General features: G+C 48.4%; 1 protein-coding gene across 1 annotated transcript in view; it reads left to right on the forward strand.

Moving 5' to 3' along the window:
• The window catches only part of WDR60 (WD repeat domain 60), a 373,459-nt gene that overhangs the window by 204,828 nt on the left and 142,907 nt on the right, over window positions 1-25,724 (forward strand). Inside the window, exon 15 of the mRNA XM_029588515.1 lies at window positions 11,221-11,393. Coding sequence (XP_029444375.1) covers window positions 11,221-11,393 — 173 coding nt within the window. The remainder of the gene's footprint in view (window positions 1-11,220; window positions 11,394-25,724) is intronic.

Raw genomic sequence — 25,724 nt, forward strand, 5'->3', positions numbered from 1 at the left:
GTCTGACCTAAGACTGCATTCCTTGTTGCACCACTATTGGTATAGATACCAGAAGGGTAGTTTCAGGAGTCTTACCCTCCAACAGAAGAGGAGTATGTGTTTTGACCTCTCCTGTGTTAGCTTACATTTGAATCCCCTTTGTGGGGAAGTTTCTGGGGCTTTGTCGCCAAACTGGAGTCTCAATTCTTTTGAATTGGTTTGCTTCCTTGTGGACCAGGACCTGCTGGTGTTGAGGGATGGCAGTGGTCATCTCTTGGACCATATTTGCTGAGGTCCTTCCGTTGGTTACTGTGGCAGCCTAGCCCAGCAGACATGGTGGCCGCCAGCAGCTGATTTGCTCCCTTATGAACCTCAGCGGTCAGCGATTGTTTCACACTCTCACCTGGAGAGTGTGAAAACTTTTTGGGATCGGAGGCCCTTATTCCTGTTTCTTCCTGTCCCTTTGGAAAGGGGAGGTTTGAATGAGTTTCCAGAGGCGATCCTTATGGGTTCCTCCTTTCACCCCTGGTTGTCCACCCCTACACCTTTTCCCGGAAAAGGGCTTACATTGTTTCTGACTGGCAATTGCTCTCTGTTCTCCGTGGGATCTGAGAGCAGGTCAGTCGATATCACGCTTTTCTAGGTCATCCTAAGACATAGCAGGTTTATTTCGTGAGGGAGCTATTCCGGATTCAGTCTCCTCTTTGTACTCGGGATCTCCCTTTCTGGTCAGCCACCAGGCAAAGATTAGGGGTTTCTCTCATGTGGGAGCCACCTTTTGATGTCTGCTGAGCACAATGTGCGTTTTTCGCTGATGGCCGCTCTTGCCAATCAGTCTCACATGTGGGACTCTACCTTACACCTGGTTGGATGCGGGTTTGGATATGTGTCCACAACACCTTATTCTATAAAGGGATTAGCACGTCCAAAACACTCGTCCAACCCCTCCCCCCCTCCCCCCGTGAAACTAATAGCGCTTATCACATGCAAATGCATGTTGATGAGGCTATTAGCTGTTCTCCCCCAATTCAAAAAAACAGTGTGCCCAACGTGCACATTTTTACTTTTCAAAATTAATGCTTGCCCCAGAGCAGGCATTAATTTTGGAGATATTAAGTTGGAGGAACAAAAAGTAGGACATTCTTAAAAAAAAAAAATTGTGCCATGGTCAGGTTAGGAAAAGGGACGCTCAATTAACGAGCGTCCATATTCCTAACCTGTGACACTGCAGCCAGTTAGGAAAACGGATGCTGGTAAAATTGAGCGCCTGTTTTCCTAACCAACTGACAGCCGACCTCTCCTGGGCGCCCGCTACCAAGAGGCACTGGGGCGCACAATTTCTCCTAGTGCCTCCTTTTTACCGCAGCATCGCAGGCTCAATTGGAATGTTAGAAGGTGGGGAGAAAAGCTAGGCAATCATGGTATATCTTAGTGTATACCTGCAGGGAATGGTGCACTACCTTTTCCCTATTTTTTGACAAGTTCTAGCTAGTACAATTTTTAGCTTTTCATACTTCAATGAGTTGATCAAAGTGCCTTCCTGCACACAGGATGATAGACCTACTTTGACAGGGTCGAGCGTGGGTGAGTTTCAGACCTAGCTTAACTCCCTGCTCATGGATTTGGGCTAGCAAACCCGTTTCAGGGATTGCTTTTCATCCCCTGACACTCTTGACATCTGACCTGGGTGGTCAGATCTGTCTGGTACTTTGGCGGATAGGTTCTGCCACAAACTCTGCTGTTTCTTTTTATGTTTCTTCTTCCAGTTGTTGCTTGGGTTTTGTGCCTATCAGCATGCTTCTGGAAATGCATTCTGTCCTTCAGATGCTAGCGGACTGCAATTTCTTTCTGGAGGGCTCTCTGACCCCAGTTGCTTTTTTTTCGTTGTCTTGAGATCCCAAAGGAAACTCTTCAGTCTTCTTCCAAGAGTTCTCCTCTTGGTTGATTTTCGAGGCCTTTTCCTGTATATAGGAGGATCTAGACCTATTTTGCTTGTCAGGGTTCGCTGATATAATTGATTATTTCCTAGCATGTAGCCAGATGGACTCAGGACCAGTGGGTTATGTACTCTTGTGCTAGCAGATGGAGTCAGATTTCAAAGCTGACGTCACCCTAGATATACCCCTGCAGTGACCTCAGCTCTTCAGTACCTCTCTGTCTCCTAGCAGATGCGGACACTATCCCACACACTAGCACAGTGTTAGGAAATTACATCAAGAAGACAAAATTTACCTTAAGAAGAGGAGCCCCACTCTCCAGCGGTGATACCTAAGGGTCCCTTCCCCAGTTGAGAATTCCTGAGGTGATTTCAATATCCCTCAGAGGTGAGCCTTGGTTTGGTAGCAGGTAACCCCGGCGTGAACTTAGCCCCTAGAGCGGCTGAATGGCAGCAAGGGCACATCCGAGTGCGGCAGTGAAGGTAAAGCCATCTCCCCCTGTAGCTGGAGACCGTCCCGGCATGCAATCAGTAAGCGCCGAGACCAGGTAAGAGGACAACTTTAAACTAAGGTCCCCGGGGCTTGGAGTGCCGACCCGATTCCGAATTTCACCCGGTGAGGTAAAAAAGGGAGCACGGATCCAGTTGAGCAGCCTTGGTTGGGCTAGGCCCTGGTCCGGTGCAGGGGGTCCGAACACGTGGAGACCCTTGTGGGGTGCCTTCTTATACGCGGGGTAGTCGGCGTAATCTTCCCTTCTCGTCTGGCGGAACGCGCGGGGCAGGCCGGTCGGTCAGTGCGCCCAATTTGTGCGCCTTCAACGTAGATGTGCGCACACCTGCGCTCACAACTGCACGTAACCATGCGCATAACTACACGCACAGCTGTGCTTACAGCTACACGTGCGCATTGTGCTCACGCGCATAACTATGTGCACATTGAAGCACATTACCTGTGCGCCTAGACATAAAGGCAATGGCACCGGCGTCCAAGAAGCCCAGAAGGAACTCTCTTTGCACAGCCTGCCACATCAGAGCCGCACAGCCTGAACTGGAGTCCTGCCTGTGTCATCACTATGAAGACGCCCAGGGGGAACCAAAGCCTCGTCCCTCACTGTCTGAGGATGGATCAAGAGCTACTACATATGATAGCACCCTGGATCTATGCAACTCCGAAATGGCTTCTCCACAAGAGGGCACCTAAGGGGTCCCTACTCAGACTCCCCCTGGGATTAACATGGACCCAGGCACCTTCTCCTGGTTAGAATTTTTCCAAGGTCTTCAAGCCTTCGTTCAGGCGCAATCAGCCCTGGCTGCAAGCCGGGATCAACCCCTGCTGGAAGCACAAGATCCTCCTGGCCCTGCTTGGATGCCTCGAGACATGCCTCGCCTAACCAAGAATTTCCCTGACAGGGACCCGGACACCTCAGATGATGATGGTGGCTCTCTGGAAGAAGGAGAAATTCCTCCAGGCCTGGAACCATACAGAACCATGCTTTGCTTCTTCCACAGGGATGAATTATCAGCCCTTGTTTCCCAGACTCTGAAGACTCTGTGTATTCCAGGCACAGATCCTATGGCGGAACCAAAGAAGAACCCTATCTTGGTGTCCCTTTGTAAGGCCTCATGCTATTTCCCAGTGATGAAAGCCATCCAGGAACTGATTGACATGGAGTGGGATGCCCTGGAGGCCAGCTTTAAAGGAGGTCAAGCCTTGGAAGCCTTGTACCCTTTGGAACCAGCGACCAAGGAACGCCTGCGTTTTCTGAAAGTGGACGCCATGGTTTGTGCCGTCTCAAAGTGAACAACCATTCCCGTTGAAGGAGGGGCTGCACTGAAGGATACTCGGGATAGAGGATTAGAATCCATCCTTAAGCAGGCCTTCAACGCAACAGCAATGACACTACAGATTGCTTCCTGCTGCGCACTAGTGGCACATTCCTGTTTGCTTCTCTCGAGAGAGGCAAACAACTCAAGAACATATACCAGTGAAACGATTGAACCTGCAGCAGCCTTTCTGATGGACGCAAGCTCAGATCTGGTGCGTACCTCAGCCAGAGGCGTAGCCTCGGTAGTGGCGGCCAGAAGACAGTTATGGTTGCGGAATTGGTCTGCTGACGCGACCTCTAAAGCGAATATCACAAGGATGCCCTTTACAGGATCTTTCTTATTCGGAAGCAAAATGGAGAAGTTAGCCAGCAAGTGGGGCGAATCTCCAGTGCCTCGGTTACCGGAGGACAGGGGTAAAAGATCCCAGCGCCCCTCCCCCAGAAAACTAGGGGCAGAGGCTCTCAACGCTTTCGCCCCTACAGGAACTCGCAGTTCCAGGCACCTCATCCCCCAGGAAAGTCTCAGCCCTTTCAGAACCGACAAACCAAGAGAGAAACAGGCCTGGGGACAGGCTCCAGCCATACTCCCCAATGAGAATGGGACAACCCATCCACAGGAAGAGGAAATAGGGGATCGACTTTCCCTCTTCTATCAACGATGGGTCAAGATCATGTCGGACAAGTGGGTACTAAACATCATTCGAGAAGGTTACTCTCTGGAGTTCCGCAGTATCCCTTGGGACAAATTTATGATGTCACCCTGCCACTCCCACACCAAGAGACTGGCAGTGGAAGCCACTCCGACAAGACTACTCAGTCTGAAGACAATAACTCCAGTTCCTACGCCCCAACAAAATACGGGGCATTATTTTATCGTCCCCAAGAAAGAAGAATCATTCTGACCCATCTTGGATCTCAAGAACGTCAGCCATCATCTGCGGATACTATACTTCCGCATGGAGACTCCTCGCTCCGTAATAATGGTAGTACAACCAGGAAAGTTCCTAACCTCCCTGGACCTCTCTGAAGCCTACCTTCACATTCCAGTCTATCAAGATCACCAGCGTTTTCTGTGCTTTGCAATACTGGGTCACCATTACCAGTTCCGAGCGCTACTCTTCAGCCTAGCAACCGCCCCCAGAACATTTTCCAAAATTAAGGTGGTCGTGGAGGCAACACTGAGGAAGGAAGGGATCTTGGTACACTCTTACTTGGACAACTGGCTGATCAGGGGAAAGTCTTCGGAAGAGAGCCGGCACGTGACCAGCAGAGTCAAGAACCTACTGCAGGATCTCAGTTGGGTAGTGAACACGGTCAAGAGCAGTCTGCAGCCCTCTCAGTCTCTAGAGTACCTGGGGGCCTGTTTTGACACCAAACAGAACAAAGTCTTCCTCCCTCCCTCGAGGAGAAGGAAGCTGATGGAACAATTATGACGATTGATGACCAATGCACGCCCCAAGGTAGGGGACTATCTTCAAGTCCTTGGGCTCATGGCATCAACCTTGGAAGTCATTCCGTGGGCAAGGGCTCACATGCGACCACTCCAGTGCTCCTTATTGTCACGCTGGAACCCACTGTCCCAGGACTACTCAATTCGCCTCCAACTACCAGCAGAGGTACGTTCTCGGCTTCAGTGGTGGCTACAGGAAGACCACCTAAGCAGAGGAATAAGCCTATCCCCACCGAACTGGATCGTGCTCAACATGGATACAAGCCTACAAGGGTGGGGAGCCCACTGTCAGGAACTGACGACCCAGTGATAATGGAGCAAGGAAGAGGCGGGATGGAACATAAACCGCCTGGAAGTTCGAGCAGTCAGACTAGCATGCCTGCAATTCAGCCACCGACTCAGAGGCAAAGCGATTCAAGTAATGTCAGACAACACTTCAACGGTTGCCTACATCAACTGCAGGGAGGATCCAGGATCCAGCAGGTGTCTCTGGAGATAAACTCTCTCATGGCATGGGCGGAGATAAACCTACAAGGGATCTCGGCCTTCCACATCGCAGGAAAAGACAATGGCTCAGCAGACTGGCTCAGCAGAGAGAGCTTGGACCCAGGGGAATGGATGCTGTCGACCACAGCCTTCCAGCCATAGACCTACTGGCCACCTGTCTTAGTGCCCAAGTCCCCAGGTTCTTCAGCCACAGACGAGAGCCACACTCCCAAGGAATCGATGCTCTCGTCCAGACCTGGCCAGAGGAAGACTTACTGTACACCTTCCCCCCATGGCCACTACTGGGCAAGGTCATCTGCAAGATAGAACACCACAGGGGACAAGTTCTACTAGTGGCTGTGGATTGGCCAAGGCGCCCATGGTACGCAAACATGCATAGACTCCTTGCGGGGAGCCTACCTCCACACAGGGACCTTCTCCAGCAGGGCCCGATTCTTCATGAAGATGTATCTCTATTCTCTCTTATGGTCTGGCATTTGAGAGGACTCGCCTGAAGAAGTGCAGTTACTCGAAGGCCGTGATTGACATCCGGCTCCACGCGCGCAAGTTCTCAACATCTCTGGCATACATACGGATCTGGAGAATATTCAAAGCCTCGTGCAAGGACCGCGGGATACTCCCACGGACGGCCAAGATCCCTAAGATTCTGAAGTTACTACAGGACAGTATGAAGAAGGGGTTGTCACTCAACTGCCTTAAGGTCCAAGTAGCAGCCCTGTCCTGCTTCATAGCCGAAGTGAATGGAATCCATCTATCAGCTCATCCGGATTTGACGCGTTTCCTAAAAAGGGGTTAAGCAACTTCGGCCACCCCTAAAGTGGCCAGTGCCCCTATGGAACCTCAATCTGGTATTAGACCTCCTAGCGGGGGCTTCCTTCAGACCAACGCGCGATCTGTCACTATGCCTCTTAACATTGAAGATGGTATTCCTGGTGGCAATATGTTCAGCTCATAGCATCTCTGAACTACAGGCACTATCCTGTCGAGAACCATTCCTTAGGTTCACTCCTGGAACCATATAGCTGTGTACCGTCCCCTCCTTCCTACCGAAAGTGGTTTCCGAGTTCCATTTGAACCAAGCCATCTCCCTACCATCTCCGAATGAACATAAGGACTAGGAAGACTCATGCCTTCTTCGCTATCTAAATATCGGCAGACTCCTGATACAATACCTGGAAAGATCGGAACCGGTGTGCAAAACGGATCGCTTGTTCGTTCTCCACAGCAGGAAGAATCAAGGAGAAGTGGCCTTGCGGGCGACCACAGCTCGCTGGATCAAGGAAGTAATCTACACAGCCTACATAGAGGCAGGAAAGCCCTTACCCCTACAGGTTAAGGCTCTTTCTACTAGGGCCCAGGCAGTATCTTGGGCAGAAACCAAGCTGCTGCGCCCATTGAGATCTGTCCGGCGGTGACGTGGTCCTCCCTACACACCTTCTCCAGGTTCTACCGCCTTGATGTTCAAGCCCGAGAAGACACAGCCTTCGCAAGGGCAGTACTAAGTGGGCCACGGGCAGCCTCCAGCACTGTCCGGGAGTAGCTTTTCTACATCCCACTGGTCTGAGTCCATCTGGCTATGCGCTAGGAAATGGAGAAATTACTCACCTGATAATTTTGTTTTCCTTAGTGTAGACAGATGGACTCAGCATCCCGCCCATGGCTTCCCCAGAGAAGGAGAACATCGGGAAGCGAACCTCAAGATTAAGCAAATACGGGTAAGCTATTGCCTACCCCTAGTTCAAGATACCCGCAGTTTGTTCGGTGTCGGCATTAATTGGTTGAGTGCACTGACAGTCTCCAGTTTTTTGAAATCAGTTGAATCAAGTTTAATCAGTTTTAATCAAATTATTTAAGCAAATATATATCCACATTGGCTTTTCGAAGAGAATACTGAAGAGCTGAGGTCACTGCAGGGGTATATCTAGGGTGACGTCAGCTTTGAAATCTGACGCCGTCTCCCATCTGCTAGCAGAAGAGCACATAACCCACTGGTCCTGAGTCCATTTGTCTACACTAAGGAAAATGAAATTATCAGATAAGTAATTTCTCCAGTATTTCAGTGAGGCAAAGTATATTCCAGGACATACTCAGATTAGTCCAGACCAGTGGGTTATGCACTCCCACCGGCAGATGGAGGCAGAGAACAAAACTTTGAGGCACTGCTATATACCAAGTGTGCCACCTGCAGCTCCTCAGTATTTCTTTGTCTCCAGCAGATGGTGGTGGTGCATACCTGCAGCTCTTAGCTGAGTTCTCTGGAGTTGTTTGCTCCCCAAGGTACCAGGTTCTGTCTTGGGGCCATCCCTCGGGTAGAGCCGGGCGAATGGGGGGTTGGATACCCCTGGCTGTGATAGCTCGAGTGTCCCGGGACCCCCAATAGCCAGAGGACTGGCTCCCTCAGTGGTCCTGAAGCCTCCATCTGGGTGACCGCTGGCTCAGGGAAGTATCCCTATTGGGGAAGTTTTGTTTTCTACTTGTGGATTTCATTAAGTTTAAAACAAACAAACAAACAAAAAAATCCTTTTGATTTCTGAGTTCAGCGGCTCTGTTGGGTGCATCAGTCTGCTCAGCAGAGCTGAGCTCGACAGCACTTCGAGCCAGGGGGGTTTTCTGGAGGGGGGAGCAGGCAGCTTGCTGACAGGGCCGCGGGACTTGCCCTTCCCCGGCGGGGTTAGGAGATTCCCTGCATGCAATAGCTCTGCGGTGCTGAGCTATTTTGAGCTTGAGGGCCATTTTGTTTTCTGCTGCCAGCTGCCTTCCCATGCGTCTGCTCGGTGGGCCGGGTTATATTTGGTGCGCACGCCATTTTTGGAGATTGGCTTTTTTCCCCTGCGAGCTCTGCGGCAATGCTGTTTCCCGGCTGGGGGGTTCCTAGGGACTGCATTGCGATTGTGGGAATGGCAGAGAAGCCTCTGGTAGAGGCCTGCAAGGCCTGTGGCGCTTGGTCTGCATACTTGGATTCCCTCTCCCTGTGCACATCTTGAGCTGCAGGGGGGGGAGGGGTCCTCTTCTAAATGGCTTAAGCCCAAGAAGGCCGCACATTTGGCAACTTCGGGGGCTGCTTCAGCCGCGACTACCAGGAAGGAGTCCCAGGACGATCTCCCTCCACTGTCTCCCGCGGTGCGGGAGCCTGTTCAGGGAGGCACAAGGGACACCGAGTCTGATTCCAGCGGCGACGAGATGGGTCCGGGTGGTTTCTCGCCCGAGCTCATACTCCTCATACATGAGGCCTTCTTGGCCAGGAAGTCTGCTGAATTCAAACCCCAGGAGGGAGCTTGGGGGATCCCGAAATGCCTCAAATTGCGTGATGACTCTCGGGTCTCACGTGCAAGCATGGTCCGTGGGGATCTCGACGGCTCGGATGACCCGCAGGGGAGGAGGTTCCCTTGCCCCAGGGGGACGCTGCTGCAGACCCAGTTGAGACACTCTCACCAAATCTGGATACTGGCAGGGACGATCAGCTACTGGTGGAGCCTGGATCAGAAAGGGATGATCCACGAGTGGTTCATCTGTTTAAAAAGGAGGAGTTGCGACGCCACATCCCCCAGGTGTTGGAGGAGTTGGGGGTGAGGGGTCTTAACTCCTCCAACACCTGGGGGATGAGGGGTCGCAACTCCTCCTTTTTAAACAGATGAACCACTCGTGGATCGTCCCCTTCCGATCCAGGCTCCACCAGGAGGAGTCCGATAGTGAGGGTGTTAACCCGGTACTGGACTGTCTCCGGGGCCCTTGCAGCGACTTTCCTATCCCGAAGAAAATCCAGAAGCTTATTAGTCAGGAATGGGACTCTCCGGAGGCAGGCCTCAAGGTCGGCCAGGCTATGGCAAAGCTGTATCCGATGCTTGAAGAACATTTGGAACGCCTTAAGACTCCTAAAGTGGATGTGGCGGTATCAGCGGTCACTAAGAAGACTACCATCCTGGTGGCAGGTGTCAGTGGCCCACTTGCCAGCAGTCCCCAAGGAGGAGATCTGCAGAGCTGCGACATGGAGTTCCATCTACTGTTTGGATAGGGATGGATGACCAACGCGACAGCAGGTTTGGACAATCTGACATTTGGAACTTGTTCAGATTTAGAACCCAACTCTGTTCCTGCCAAGGGCCCATTATTTTTGTTCAGGCTGCCCCCCTCCTGTTACCAACAAAATATTGTTGTTGTTGTGCCTGTTGGCACCTGTTTTATTGCTCCTCTTTTTTGTCTGGGGGAGCCGCCTGTAGCTAGGGATTCACCCATGTGTGGGGACTGCCATCCTGCTTGTTCTCGGAGAAAGCAGAGTTGTTTACCTGTAACAGATGTTCTCTGAGGGCAGCAGGATGTCAGTTCTCATGAGACCTGCCCACCTCCCGAGGAGTCTGCTCTCCACTTCGTGGGTTTTTTTCTTTAATTCTATATTATAAGACTGAGGGGATCTTACGTGGTTGTGTGGTATAATGTATGCCCGAGCATGCTCAGAGAGGCTCAGTTAAATTCCTAGAAACTTTGACATAAGTTTTCTGTGCCGGGCTCTATTGGATGATAACACCCACATGTGAGGACTGACATCCTTTGAGAACACCTGTTATAGCTAAGCAACTCTGCTTTTCACTATTTCCCCCATATCTCATAGCTTGAGATTTCCAGGGGCAGTGAGTGTGCTTTGTGTGTAGCTCATGTTTGCTAGACTTTGCATGCTGACATGGAGAAACTTAGAGGAATGATTGAGGGAATTATTCAAAAAACACACTTTCTAAAGTTGTGCCATTTACAGCATATGTTTACAATTACAGATTTTGATACTGAATGAGAACATAAGAATATAAGAAGTGTCAACTCTTTAAATCTGTAGTCACATGATAGGAATAGGTCAAAAAATAGCTTCCTTTTCTTTTTGGGAATTTGAGAAGGTGGTCTGTTAGGTGTCTCTTTGTTAGATGCCTCTTTGTGCTACCAGTTCACTTAGAACTGGCCTGTATGAATCTTACAACCATATGAGATTTTGAATTTACAACCATATGAGATTGTCCCTCATTTTCAGTGTGTTTTTTGCCTGTAAAAATGTTACACATTCAAAGAAACAAAATAAAATAAAACAAATGCACACCCCTAATTTTTACTGCAGTTTTTGTGTACCATTTATTTCCATGCCTGGATGATGTGTAAAACAGAGCCTGTCAGGAAATGGCCTTTAGGAGTACAGTGGAGGTCCAAATGCATTCTTTGTGAGCACTATAGTTTGCAGCTCAGTGTTTTACATCTCCAGTGTGTGCACTGTTCTGCAACTACAACCAGATGGACCATGTTGTAGCCCCTGGATTTGTTCTTTTCCACAAAGAATGCATAATAATGAGTGTCATTTATTATTGCAATTTTTCAGCCTGTCTTTTTAATTATAATGTCTTGATTTATAGAATTTTGAAATTGAACATAGAATTATAAAAAAATGTAATTGTTAAAAACAAGTAAAGGTCATTAAATTGCTTGTAGTTTTCCCAAAACATGGACAGAATTCTCTCAGAAAAATTCCATCTCTGTCTTTTTACTAGAGCGAAGGGTTTCCTGGTTACACTTCTCTCAAGTTCAGAGGCATATGTTACTTTCAGTTCATGACCTACCACTGGATTTAAGCACCGTTCGACTAGACCGGAAGTACATCATCTGTGTTTGGAATATCTGGGAGCCCTCTATACCACAGAAAATTTTAGTCTGTGATGCACAGGTATCCAAAAACACTTATTTTATTTATAGACAACTGTAATTTATTTTAAAATACACTATTTGTTTTCACTGGATAAACATTTTGAAAATTGATCGATCATCTTGAAATTAAAAATAATTTGTCAGATTTAGAACTGATGTTGAATTTGGCAGCACAAAGCAGAGGCAGGATACCAACCAGAGGAGGAAGAACAGAGGTGTAGTAGCAACAGAAAACAGATATTGGATAACAAGCATACGTTAAAGCCCTGAAAACTCTTGCTGGGCAGACTGGCTGGATCATTTGTGTCTTTTTCTGCAGTTATTTACTATGTTACTAAATAAACAATAACAGTATTAATATATATTTAAAATTATTAAAATAAGATATCAAGCATGAAAATTGTAAGATCATAAGAAAGCATAAAAGTAAAATAAGATCTCTAAAAACCCGACATGACCATGTTTTAAAATATGTGACTGAATCAGGTTAAACCTATGAACATTAGCAATATAAAATATGTAAAACAGAAATATAAATAGTGTAAAAAATATATATTTAACAACCACACCAAACATAATAATCAAATATTGCAGATGTAAAATAAATGCCAATGAAAGTGTCCTTTAAAGTGCTCACATACACATAATGTGTGGATAGAAAACCGGTACACTGTAAGGAAGATAGCACACCACACATTATAGATTAATTATTATTTTGGAATTGCCACTGTGCCAAGCACAGAATTTATAAATTTATTAATTACTCCAACTGTGGTCGATCAGAGTTCGTTTTAATTAGAACAAAGACTCATTAAGTTTGTATAACGTTAAAATATAATTGATATAATAGTTGTTTAAGTGATTTAGAAATTTAGAGGCAGTCAGTTTTTAAAGCAGCACTCCAGCTTCTTGAGCACCAGTTTGCACTGATTTAAGTCAGAGCAATCACAATTTTCTGTCTACCTAAACTAAAGGTAACTTCAGACCTCTTAATTAAAAGCTAGTTTATTCTCTTACCATGTTGACAAGAGTAGCAGAAAGAAAGGAGTAGTTTCTTTCTCCTTGAAGGCATCTGCATCTGTGTGCTGGTCCGAAGGCTCAACAGCTGGGTAAGCATCTCTTCATCCCAACAATCAGGCTGAGGTGTAGGCAGACTTCTTTTGGTCCCCCAGGGTGTAGTCTCTTGATTGCGGAAAGCTCTTGGATGGTGTGCTCTCTCAGATGGCAGGAACCCCTGTTTGCTTTGTTTCACTTACTTTATAGCAGCCCATCTGCATAATGTATATACTGTCAATGCATATGGGTGATGACCAAGCACATCTCTGGGAGTTTCACACAGTTTTTATAAAAGTGAAGAGGTCATGTTAGCATAAGGACCTGCATAGTCTTGAAATGCCATTACAGGTAAGCTTCCTCCAATCTGTATCAAAGCCCTTTGTTTCAGCAGAGCTAACAGTAGACAAACTGGCACTCATGCCAAGATAGGTTTTAAAACCTATGCATTCCTCCTGTAAGGCCTGGATTTCTCAGTCTCGGCATAAGTAGAAGAAGTTCCATGATATTTTGCTGTCCGTCTTCCATTTTCTTTGGTTCATAGAGAATGAGCTTTTTAAAAACAAAAACAGTCAAAGAATTAAAAGGGGCATGGGATAGTCCCTAAAGGCTAGAGGTCAGAAATGAAGAAAAGAGTGCATGGGGGTAACTACCCTCAACCAATAAGCCTTGATACTTATGACGCAATTGCAACATCACTCTCCGCCTTGACAGTGTGGGGGGGGCGGGGGGGGGGGGGGGGAGAGTAAATTGGATTCAGATGGCAACCATCATGGGCCCCGACTTTCATGGTCTGGGATACTGATATGCAGACATAAGGGAAAAAAGCACAGGACAGCTTCTATGGCCAAGTCCAAATGCAAAGCAAGTTAAGCAGCATTGTCTAAATTTTCAAGAAGGCTCCTCACCCAGTAAAAAAGTTTCTAGCAGTAATTTTTTATTAGTTTGAGAGTTGCTTGGTTTTTGATTGTGGGTAGCTGCACGGACTACCCTTAAATGAAACGTGGCGGAGCAGTTATTACCATAAGAAGCATGCTGGGCAGACTAGATGGACCATTTGGTCCTTTCCGCTATTATTACTATGTATACTCAGAAAATATTGGTCTGAATTATCCCTTCATTACCATGAATTCAAAGGTTATAAAGAAGCTGTGACTCTTGAAGTTTAGTGTTGTCCATTTCACTAAAAATTGCACAGTGCAATAGTTACAACTTAGAATAGAGTATCTAACAGAGCTCATGAACTAGGCATGTGCAGCAGAAATCTTAGTTCCCTGTACATACCCTGATCAGTCCACACTCCTGGGTTTTGCCTCCCTTCCAGCAGATGGAGACAGAGAAAGTTTGCTGACACTGCCACATAACCTGGTGCGCCACCTGCAGTCCTTCAGTATTTCTCAGACTCTAGCATAGCAGATGGTAGAGATACAAAACCTGTAGTCTGGAAACTAGGTTTAAAAAAAAAAAGGAATAGATAGTTTCTTGGCGATTTCGTCCCAGAAGGTTGGCAGGTCCTGGTGGGGCCATCCCTCCTGGTTCTGAGATGGACAAACAGGGGACTGGGGACCCTTATATTGCTCAGTCCTTCTCCGCTGGGGCCAGAAATCTAGTGGGGCCAGTTCCCTCTCCCCCAGGAGGAGTTGCAGAGCTTGCTCTCACTCTTCTTCTAAAGGGAAGTAGTTTTTGTAAAGTCTATATAATAAATAAATAAATAAGGACATTCGCTTTATTTATTTTTTCTCTGTCAGTCAGCTTGGAGTGAGAGCGGTGCCTAAACCCGGCAGGGGCTCAACTGCAGCGACTGTCGTTCCTTAGGCTCCTCAGTCGGCTGGCTGCACTCACGGTCCAGGAGGGCTGAGAGCATGCCACATGGCAGCAAGTGCACCATGTGTGGCGATGCGCATGTGTAGCTCTCGCAGGCTTTTATTCCCGCTGCCATTCTTGGGGTAGGGCAGCTCGGGCCTGGAAGGCTCTCGGATGCATTGGGAGAAGCAGCGGGTCCCTTCCCAAAGAGCGGGAATGGTTGCCATTTTATCTTCTCTCTCAGCTGCTTTAGAGTCTGTGGGGGAGATTTCCCTCTGCCACTGTCCCCAGCTGATATGAGCCCTGTGGATGGCTGGGGAGACTGGGGAATTCAGTCGGGTGAGGACGAGGACCTCCTAAAGGAGGATTCTGATGATTCTGCAACCTTCTCATCAGATTTCATCCTGTTGTTGCACCAGGCTTATTTGGCTAGGAAAGCCACAGGGCGGCATGGTTCCAAGCAGGAGGGTCGGTAGGTCCGCAACCCAGGAAGAGGTCCAGGGTTCCACGGGCTAATGGGGCTACAAGGTTTCGGTGAGTCCTTGGTATGCCCACACAAACGCTGCGGACAAACTCTCTGAGGATTCTGAGGATGGGGATCCGCCATTAGAGGACCCTCCTGAGGCGGATCCTTCAGCGGGACATGATCTGGAAGAGGGCCTGGGAAAACCCTGGCTGTTGAGGGGGATGATCTGAAGGTGGTTTGTCTTTTCCACAGGGAAAGGTTGGGGCCCTTAAGGAGTTAGGGATAAATGTTCCATGAGAGGAATACGATCAGGAAGAGGTGGATCCAGTCATGGATGGCTTAAGAGGTCCAGCGAAAGCTTTTCCTTTCCATAAGTCAGTTAAGAAGTTAGTGGTAAGGAAGTGGGATACTCCGGAGACTGGCTTGAAAGTTGGTAGAACAATGGATAAATTATATCCTTTGCCTGAAGTCATGCTTGAGCTGTTAAGGATTCCAAAGCTGGATGCCTATGTGTCTGCAGCAGTTCTGCAGTGCTGAAGGATCTGCTGGATAGGAAACTGGAAGTCCATCTCAAGAAGTTTTTGAGGTGTCTGCCCTAGGCATACGTGCTGCGGTATGCAGCAGCTATATGCTTCGGGCTGAGCTGCAATGGGTGCAGCAGTTGTAGGTGATAAATTGATGCCTGCATCAGAGGAAGAGCAGCTGGAGGTTGTGGTGGCCTATGGATCCAATTCGTTATATAATCTTACTAGCCGTTAAGCCCGTTAAAACGAGCGAGATTCCATCGGTCAGACTGGCACCGTTAGATCCGCTCTGTTCTCCACAACTTCCCTTTTCCTTCCATCCTCTCTCACCTCATCTACAACCCCTGCCCTCTCCCAGCCCTCCTCCACTCTTTTTTCTCTTCTCCAGAACTTCTTACCCTTCCCACTTGTTCAGTCATATCCTCTTCCCTTTTCCCTTCCCCTCTCACCTTATTATTTATTTATTTATTTATTAAAGGCTTTTATCCCAGGACAAGCAGGATGCTAGTCCTCACATATGGGTGATATCAGTAATGGAGCCCTATGTACGGAAAACTTCTTTAAAAGTTTCTATGAAACTTTTGACTGGCACCAGAGTGCCTACTGAGCATGCCCAGCATGCCATGATATTCCCTGCCACAGGGGTCTCCCTTCAGTCGTCTTTTTTCCGCGAAGCAGTTAGCCTCGCGGTCTCTAGGAGTCCTGTGGAATTCTCCACAACTTTAACTTTGAAAAAAGTTTAGAAAACTTCAGCCGCAAAGGGTCTCCCCTTAGTAAACACCGATCGCGGTAAGTTTTTGGATTTTCGCGGTTCCGTTCCGCTTTTTGAAAAATTTTTTGTCCCTGGTCATTGGCCGTCGACGGCTGTCCGGCCCCAAAATGGCTTCAGGCTTCAAAAAGTGTCCCAAATGCAACAGGAACATGTCCATTACGGACCCTCACCAGGACTGTGTCCTCTGTCTTGGTGAAGCCCATGATGTTAAAACTTGTCCCTTGTGTGCCACGATGACATCAAAGGGCTGTCGTCTCCGACTAGAAAAAATGGAGCAATTGTTTAAAATACAGCTTGTATCAGCTCCATCCACCTCAACTCAATCGTCTCCGGCTGGGTCGATTCGAAAAGTCATGTTCAAAAAGCGTCTACCAGGTGAGTCGGGAGATGCTCCCTTTTCCTCCCCCTCACCATCGTCCAGGGCGTCGACATCGGGCAGTGAAAAAGCCCGCGAAAAGGAAAAGCATCGCCATCGGCACCGTAGGCCGCATATGGCATCTGCGACCTCGATACCCGGCGAGCCATCGACAGAGGGCGGTACACCTACTAAGAAACCTCGGCTCCAGGACCAGGCTTCAGAGCCATCGACAGGGCGATCCCCGCCGATTCCGGTGCAGGGAACCGTGCCTCCTCAGGGCCCTGAGGAGGTACCGGCATCGCCATTACCGCCTCCCCCCATGGGTGCTCTGTTTTCACCATCCATGCGGGCGGAACTTGATGTGTATATACGTCAAGCAGTCAGAGATGCTTTCATCGAGGCGATGCCACGACCTCAGCCGTCCTCGCCAGCGATGCCCTCGACACCGATTCCGATGACATCGCCCGTTCCAGCACCGGTGCCCTCGATGCCGATTCCAGCAATACCATCGATGCCATCGATGCCGGTGTATCTACCACCGATGCCGTCGATTCCCATGCGGCCACCGGCACCGATGCCACCATCGATGCCAGGTCAAGAATCCTCCATTTTTCAACCATTAATGGATAAATTGGATTCACTAATTCAAGTTTTTTCTACTTCACCTCAGGATTTCGATTCAGATACACGTCCAGAACCAGTGCCTGGTCCATCAGGGGTTATTCCGCCTATGAGACCACATACACCAATGTCTGAGGTTCCCTTTAAGCCTCTTAGACCATCAGGACATCCACTGGATACTGGTACGGACTCAGAGAATGATATATCATCTGAAGAAGATATCCTATATGAACCTTCACCACCAGAAGACAGAAGGAAATCACCACCAGAAGATCTTTCCTTCTCTAACTTCATAAAGGAGATGTCTGACACTATTCCATTCTCTCTCCTCTCGGAAATAGACACTAGGCAGAAGACCTTGGAGGTCCTTCAGTTCGTGGATCCTCCTAAAGAAATACTAGCTATTCCAGTGCACGAAGTCCTGCAAGAGCTAATGTACCGGATGTGGGAGCACCCTGGCTCTGTGGCAGCAGTTAATAAGCGAGCTGATGCCACATATCTCGTCCAACCCATTCCAGGGTTTCAAAAATCTCAGTTGCCACACCAATCTGTAGTGGTTGAATCAGCCCAGAAAAAGGCTAAGAGACTGAAACAACATGCTTCCACACCTCCAGGTAAAGACAGTTGTTTCCTAGACAGTTTAGGAAGAAAGATCTTCCAAGGAGCAATGCTGGTCTCACGGATAAACTCATATCAATTATTCATGAACCAGTATCAGCGTGACCTGTGGAAACAGGTTGAAGCTCTTTCCCAACACCTACCAGACCAGTTTCAAGAGGGTTTCCTCCGTCTCGTGCATAAGGGCCTAGAAGCAGGCAAGCACGAGGTGAGAGCCACTTACGATTCTTTCGAAACAGCCTCCCGTTTATCAGCCTCAGGTATCACAGCTCGGAGATGGGCCTGGTTAAAATCCTCTGAACTTAGGCCAGAAGTACAGGAAAGGTTAGCAGACCTACCTTGTCTAGGTGAAAACCTTTTTGGAGACAAGGTCAAAGAGGCAGTGGCAACCATAAAAGACCACATGGAAACCCTAAAACAATTGTCTCAACTTCCTCAAGAGACGCACCAACCTTCTAGGAGGCCTCCTAGAAGAGAAGTGAGGAAACCATATTATCGCCCTCGACGATATTATCCTCCTGCTACCAGAGCCAGACAGCAACGCCCTACACAGCGTTCTCAAACTCGACAGAGGCCTGCTAGGCCCCAGCAGCCTGCGCCTACTGCATCCACATCAGGCTTTTGAAAACCAGCCAGAGAGCAGAAACCATTCTCGAAATCCTCTTCCACATTTACCAGTCGGAGGTCGAATAGCTTATTACCATCAAACTTGGACCTCCATCACAACAGACCAATGGGTACTCTCAATTACAGCTCAAGGGTACCGCTTGGATTTCCTCACTGTACCAAACGAAAATCCTCCTCTTTCATCTTGGACAGTGTCTCATCACTCCACAATCCTGCAAGCAGAATTATCCACCCTTCTGAAAGCCAGGGCCATAGAACCAGTTCCCAGGCCTCAGTGGGGCAGAGGATTCTACTCCCGATATTTCCTCATTCCAAAGAAAACCGGGGGCCTACGTCCTATCCTGGACCTCAGAAATCTCAACAAATTTCTAAAGAAAGAGAAATTCAGGATGGTATCGTTAGGCACCATGCTACCTCTTCTTCAAAAAGGGGATTGGCCTGCTCTCTGGATCTTCAAGACGCTTACGCTCACATTCCCATTTTTCCTCCTCATCGACAGTACCTGCGATTTCTGGTGGAAGGTCAACACTTCCAATACCGAGTACTACCATTCGGCCTAGCCTCAGCACCTCGAGTGTTCACAAAGTGTCTTGCAGTAGCGGTGGCACATCTTCACAAACAAAGAGTGCATGTATTTCCTTACTTGGACGACTGGCTCATCAGGAGTCAAACACAAAGCGGAGCTCTCACTTCTCTCCAGCTCACAATAAAGTTGCTTCACTCCTTGGGATTTCTCATCAATTACGAGAAATCCCATCTCACACCATCTCACCAGTTGCAGTTCATAGGTGCAGATCTCAACACCATCACAGCAAAAGCTTTTCTTCCAAGAGACCGTGCTCAAACGCTCGTTCTCCTAGCGCACTCTATTCGCTATCAGTCTCGAGTTACAGCTCATCAGTGCCTCACCCTACTCGGACACATGGCCTCAACAGTTCACGTCACTCCCATGGCCAGACTGACCATGTGACTAATGCAATGGACACTCAAAGATCAGTGGATTCAAGCCATTCAACCATTGTCCACTCCCATTCAGATAACACAAGATCTGAGATCTTCCCTTCTCTGGTGGACATCAACTATCAACTTGCTCAAAGGCCTACCTTTCCAGCAACCAGTTCCACAAGTGACTTTAACTACAGATGCGTCCACCTTGGGTTGGGGAGCACACATTGGTCATCTAAAGACACAGGGCACGTGGACAAAACAAGAAGCCTCCTTTCAAATAAACTTCCTGGAGCTTCGAGCTATACGCTATGCACTACATGCGTTCAAGAACTGCCTTTCACACAAGACTGTTCTGATCCAAACGGACAACACAGTAGCCATGTGGTACATCAACAAGCAAGGGGGAACAGGTTCCTACCTCCTTTGTCAAGAAGCAGCTCAAATTTGGGACTGGGCCCTAGCACACTCAATTCTTCTACGGGCCACCTACCTAGCAGGCATCCACAACACAGTAGCGGATCGCCTCAGCCGTCACTTCCAACCACACGAGTGGTCTCTAGACCCAACACTAGCAACCAAGATATTTCAACGCTGGGGTCAACCAACAATAGATCTCTTTGCATCCCATCTGAACTACAAAGTGAACAATTACTGCTCTCTCCTCTGGCAGCAGAACAGCCTACCAAGGGACGCCTTTGCTCGCCATTGGAACTCAGGCCTGTTATATGCGTATCCACCGATACCGCTCATAACCAAAACTCTAGTGAAGCTTCAACAGGACAAGGGGACCATGATACTCATAGCCCCATACTGGCCTCGACAAGTATGGTTCCCCACACTTCTAGATCTCTCAGTCAGGGATCCAATTCGCCTGGGAGTAGCTCCCAATCTCATAACTCAGGAACAGGGTCAGCTGCGCCATCCCAACCTTCAATCCCTGTCCTTGACAGCATGGATGTTGAAAGCTTGATCTTACAACCACTCAACCTTCCAACCACTATATCTCGTGCTGATAGCCTCACGTAAACCTTCCACTAGAAAGAATTATTCCTACAAATGGAAACGGTTTACTTTGTGGTGCACTCAGAAAGCACTAGATCCTTTCACTTGCCCCACTACCTCACTACTAGATTACCTATACCATCTTTCAGACTCTGGTCTTAAGACTTCATCTGTAAGAGTACACTTGAGTGCAATCTCAGCTTATCATAGCAAGCTGGGAGACACACCTATCTCTACACAGCCTCTCGTCAGTAAATTCATGAGAGGCCTAACTCACATTAAACCACCAGTTCATTCCCCAAGCATACAATGGGACCTGAACGTAGTCTTAACCAGGTTTATGCGTTCTCCATTTGAACCCATAGATACCTGTGACCTTAAATTTCTCACTTGGAAAACAGTTTCCTTATAGCCATTACATCAGCTAGAAGGGTCAGCGAACTACAAGCTCTAGTCACAATCGAACCCTTTACAAAGTTCCTACATGACAGGGTGGTCCTCCGTACTCATCCTAAATTCCTTCCAAAAGTAGTCACGGAATTCCACCTCAATCAATCCATAGTTTTACCAACATTCTTTCCAAGGCCTCACTCTCACCAGGGAGAAAGAGCCTTACATACCTAGACTGTAAGCGTGCATTATCTTTCTACTTAAACCGCACTACAGTCCATAGGAAATCCAGTCAACTATTTGTATCCTATGAGCCAAACAAACCTGGTAAACCAGTGGGTAAACATACTTTGTCAAATTGGCTAGCAGATTGCATACAATTTTGTTATGAGAAGGCAGGCCTTACTCTTCAAGGGCGAGTAAAAGCACATGCAGTCAGAGCAATGTCAACCTCAGTAGCGCACCTTCGCTCTGTACCTATTCTGGACATTTGCAAAGCAGTAACATGGAGTTCTCTTCATACTTTTGCAGCTCACTACTGTTTAGACAAAGAAGGAAGACAAGATTCAGCATATGGACAATCTGTCTTAAAGAACTTATTTCCAGTATAACCCCAACTCCTTCTACATCCAACCTGCTGTGATTTCGGCTGATTCATTTCAACAACGATACTTCACTGTTGCTTCACCTTAAAATGACTCAGCCTCTAGCTTGCTAATCACCCATATGTGAGGACTAGCATCCTGCTTGTCCTGGGATAAAGCAAAATTGCTTACCTTGTAATAGGTGTTATCCCAGGACAGCAGTCCCAGGATGTAGTCCTCACGAAACCCACCCACCACCCCGCGGAGTTGGGTCCGATATGTTTTATTATTTTATTTTTGGCTAACGCTAATTGCTACAAAACAAGACTGAAGGGAGACCCCTGTGGCAGGGAATATCATGGCATGCTGGGCATGCTCAGTAGGCACTCTGGTGCCAGTCAAAAGTTTCATAGAAACTTTTAAAGAAGTTTTTCGTAGATAGGGCTCCATTACTGATGTCACCCATATGTGAGGACTACATCCTGCTGTCCTGGGATAACACCTATTACAAGGTAAGCAATTTTGCTTTATATACCGACTTTCTTGATACAAATCAAATCAACTCGGTTTACATCGAACTAAGTAGTAACTATAACCAACCTTCCCTTTCCTTCCCCTTCTCCCCTCTCCCTCAGCCCTCCTCCACTCCCTCTTTTTCTCTACTCCACTTTACCCTTCCCACTTACATCCTCTTCCTTCCTTCCCTTCTCATCTTCCCTTTCCTTCCCCTCCCATCTCCTCCACAACCCTGTTCCTCTCCCTCAGCCCTCCTCCACTCCCTTTTTCTGTATTCCACAACTTTACCCTCCCCACTTATATCCTCTTCCTTCCCCTCCCACCTCCTCCACAACCCCGTCCCTCTCCCTCAGCCCTCCTCCACTCCCTCTTCTTCTCTCTGGCCCGCATAACACTTAGATTCCGCCGCTGCTGCTCCATGGGAGGTCTCCGGGGGTCTCTCTCTCGCACGCCCGATGCTCAGTGATGAGGCACGCGCGAGAGAGAGACTCCCGGCGACCTCCCATGTCTGTGTCTGTGCTGCTGCTTCTCCCCGGGCGAGAGACCCCCCGGAGACTACCTGTGCTGCCGCTGCTGCTCCTCCTCGCCGTTTCCAAGTCCGCTGGGCTCCCCTCTGACCGACGTGCTCTCGCGCATGCGCAGTAGAGCTGCTCTCTACTGCGCATTTGCGGCACGTCGGTCCAAGCCCATTTATATGGTAGATTAGGACTTCTAGAACAATGATGTCAGCGCTCTTAACCAGGCGACTTCTTTGTTTGAGAAACTGCTCAGCGGACGTTTCATCCAAGTCTCAGTTAGGAGTGTTATCTTTCAAGGGAAAACTGCTTTTTGGAGAAGACTTAAGGAGATGATAAATATCTGGGAGAGAATAAAGGACGTAAATTACCTGAGGATAAGTTGAAAGGAGGAAAAGGATCTTTTCCTCTGCATTCTCAGTTTAGAGGCAATAGGTGTTTTCGGCAGAATAGGGCTTCAGAAGGAGCCCAGAGACAGACCTTGGGGAGGCAGCAGTCCTGGAACCAGTCATTTCAAGGTCAAAAGCCGAACAAAGATGGCTCTGGCCAGGGTGGTGATGGAGCCAGGTCCACCCAATGAAGCGAGGCCGGCCCACTGCTCAGTTCCGGTCATAGGGGGTGGGTTGACTTTTTTTTTATGAGGAGTGGGCCAAAATCATATCGGACCAGTGGGTCTTAAGTGTGATAAGGCAAGGCTACACTTTAGAATTTGCTCATCCATTAAGGGACTTATTCATGGTCTCCCCTTGTGCTTCTGTGGTAAAAAGGCAGGTGGTGCAGGAAACCATCAGGCCCAATAATGGGAAATAATTTGCTCGTCCATTAAGGGACTTATTCATGGTCTCCCCTTGTGCTTCTGTGGTAAAAAGGCAGGTGGTGCAGGAAACCATCAGGCCCAATAATGGGAAATAATGGCCCCAAATACTGGGGGCCATTATTCCGTCTCCCTAGAGGAACGAGGGACGAGATGGTATTCCATTTATTTTGTGGTTCCAAAGAAGGAGGGAATTTTTTGCCCAATTTTGGACTTAAAGAAAATAAACATGGCTCTCAAAGTTCCTCGTTTTTGGATGGAGACTCTGCACTCTGTCATTGCAGTTTTACGCAAGGGAGAGTTCTTGGCTTTCCTGGATTTGACCGAGGTGTACTTACACATAGCGATGTGGCCAGACCATCAGAGATTCCTCCGGTTCATAATCCTAGGGACGCATTTTCAATTTTATGCCCTTCCGTTTGGCAGCTTTCAGGAAGGAGGGCATCCTAGTTCACCCATATCTAGACAATTTGCTTATTTGAGCAAAGTCAGAGGTTCTTTGCAGGCAGGCAGTGGAGTTGGTGCTGCAGCAGTTGAGATCCCTGGGTTGGATTGTAAATCTGTCCTTCTCAGGTATTGGAGTTTCTGGGGGCACGTTTTGATACCAAGGTGGGTAAGGTGTTTCTCACCAAGGAACGCATTTGCAAATTGCAGACACAAGTTCACAGGTCATTAGAGAAAGCGGTGTCCAGGGTCTGGGATTACTTGCAGGTTCTCGATTCAATGGCTTCCAATTTGGAACTGGTTCCTTGGGCATTTGCTCATATGAGGCCTTTGCAGGCAGTGTTGCTCTCCTGGTGGAACCCATTGTCAGAGCAGTTTCATCTTCCACTACCTTTTTCGGAGCTAGCCAGGTCCCAGTCTCTCATGGTGGCTTGGAGGTTCCAGAGTGGATAGTTGTTACCACTGATACAAGTCTCTCTGGATGGGGAGCTAGCTGTATGCCAGGCTCAGTCGGAGCAGGGCCAGTGGTTGGCGGAGGAAGCATTGTGGTCTATCAGTTTCTTACAGACGAGAGCAGTGCGATTCACACTGTGGTCCTTTCTACCCCTTTTGCTCAGGCACCTGTAAGGATCTTGTCAGTCAATGCAACAACGGTGGCTTACATCAGCCAACATGGTGGTACCAAAAGTCGAGCGGTGGCTCAGGAAGCCCAGGAGTTAATTTGCTGGGCTGTGCAGCATCTGGCATTACTAGCAGCTTCTCACATAGCCGGGATAGACAATGTGCAAGCAGATTTTCTCAGTCGAAAAAAGCTGGATCCCGGAGAATGGAAGTTGTCAGAGGAAGCAATGCGTCTCATCCATTGCAGATGGGACAGACTCCATATGGACTTAATGGCAACTCATTGAAATACCAATGCACCGTTCTTCAGTCGCAGAAGGGTATGTGGAGCAAAAGGGGTCAATGCCTTGGTTCTTCCTTGGCCGTGAGGTATTCTCCTGTACATGTTTCTGCCATGGCTGCTGGTGGGCAAAATATTGCGGCGTGTAGAGATTCATCCGGGAGACATGAATCTAGTGGCACTGGAGTGGCCTTGGCAGCCATGATTTGCAGATCTGATCAATCTAGCGGTGGACGGGCCATTATGGCTCTCTCATCTACCAAAGCTTCTGCACCAAGGATCCATATTTTCAGATCAGGCAGCTCACTTCTGTCTTGGGGCTTGGTTTTTGAGAGGAAACACTTAAGAGAGAAAGGATATTCTGAGGATGTCATTTCCACTCTGTTGCAAGCTAGAAAGACTTCCACCTCCTTGGTGTATGTAAAGGTCTGGAGAGTTTTTGAGGCTTGGTGCTCGGAGCAAGGTGTTGAACCTACTCGGGCATCCATAGCGCATATTCTGACCTTCTTGCAAAGAAGGTTGGTGAAGGGGCTAGCCTTTAACTCCCTCAGAGTTCAGGAGGCGGCTTTGGGCTGACTTTGAGGCAAAGTGCAGGGAGCGGCTCTAGCTGCACATCTAGATGTGTGTGTTTTCTCCAGGGGTAGGATTCAAAGCATTTACATCCTCCGGTATAGAAGTTGTGTCCCTCTTGGTGCCTTAATTTGGTCCTTAAGGGGATGTGTGCGGCTTCATTCGAACTTCTTAGAAGGGCAAATCTGAAAGATCTTACCCTGACAGTTGTGTTCCTGGTGGCAATTTGTTCTGCTAGAAGGATTTTGGAGCTTCAGGCTTTGTCCTGTAGGGATCCTTTTTTGAGAATTATGGATTCTGGAGTCTTGTTGTGTGCAGTTCCTGTCTTCCTTTCAAAGGTGATGTCATCATTCCACTTGAGTCAATCGGTAGAGGTTCTAGCTTTTCCAAATTTGGTTGCTACAGTGCCTCACACGAGGGAGTTGCTGTTACGTGAGCCGGCCGCGGCAGACCCACTGTACGGCCCCCTCACCTTTCCACAAGGACTCCAGCCTCTGGTTCCTTCTCGCTAGCGGCGGTGGGCCGCCAGCTCCGACTTCGGGTCTCCTCTGGTGCCTCCGGCTCTGCCACAGTCCCCAGCGTTCCAGGTCATGATGCTACTGCTCATTGGGCCTTTCTGAGTGGCCTGCGGAGAGAAGCCTCTACCTGCACCGCACCCCTCCCTAGGTGCGTGTGCGCGCAACACTGATCCTTATGTAGGGACCGCGGCGAGAACCTGGCCGTGGCCCTGGATGATGACGTCAACATAGTATTTAAGCTCAGGGCCCGCTCCATAGCGCTGCCTTTGCAACAGGTCTCCTCGCTGGTTGAGTACTCGTTGCTGC

The sequence above is a fragment of the Rhinatrema bivittatum genome, chromosome 2 (genome assembly GCF_901001135.1).
Source record: "Rhinatrema bivittatum chromosome 2, aRhiBiv1.1, whole genome shotgun sequence".
Lineage (NCBI taxonomy): Eukaryota > Metazoa > Chordata > Amphibia > Gymnophiona > Rhinatrematidae > Rhinatrema > Rhinatrema bivittatum.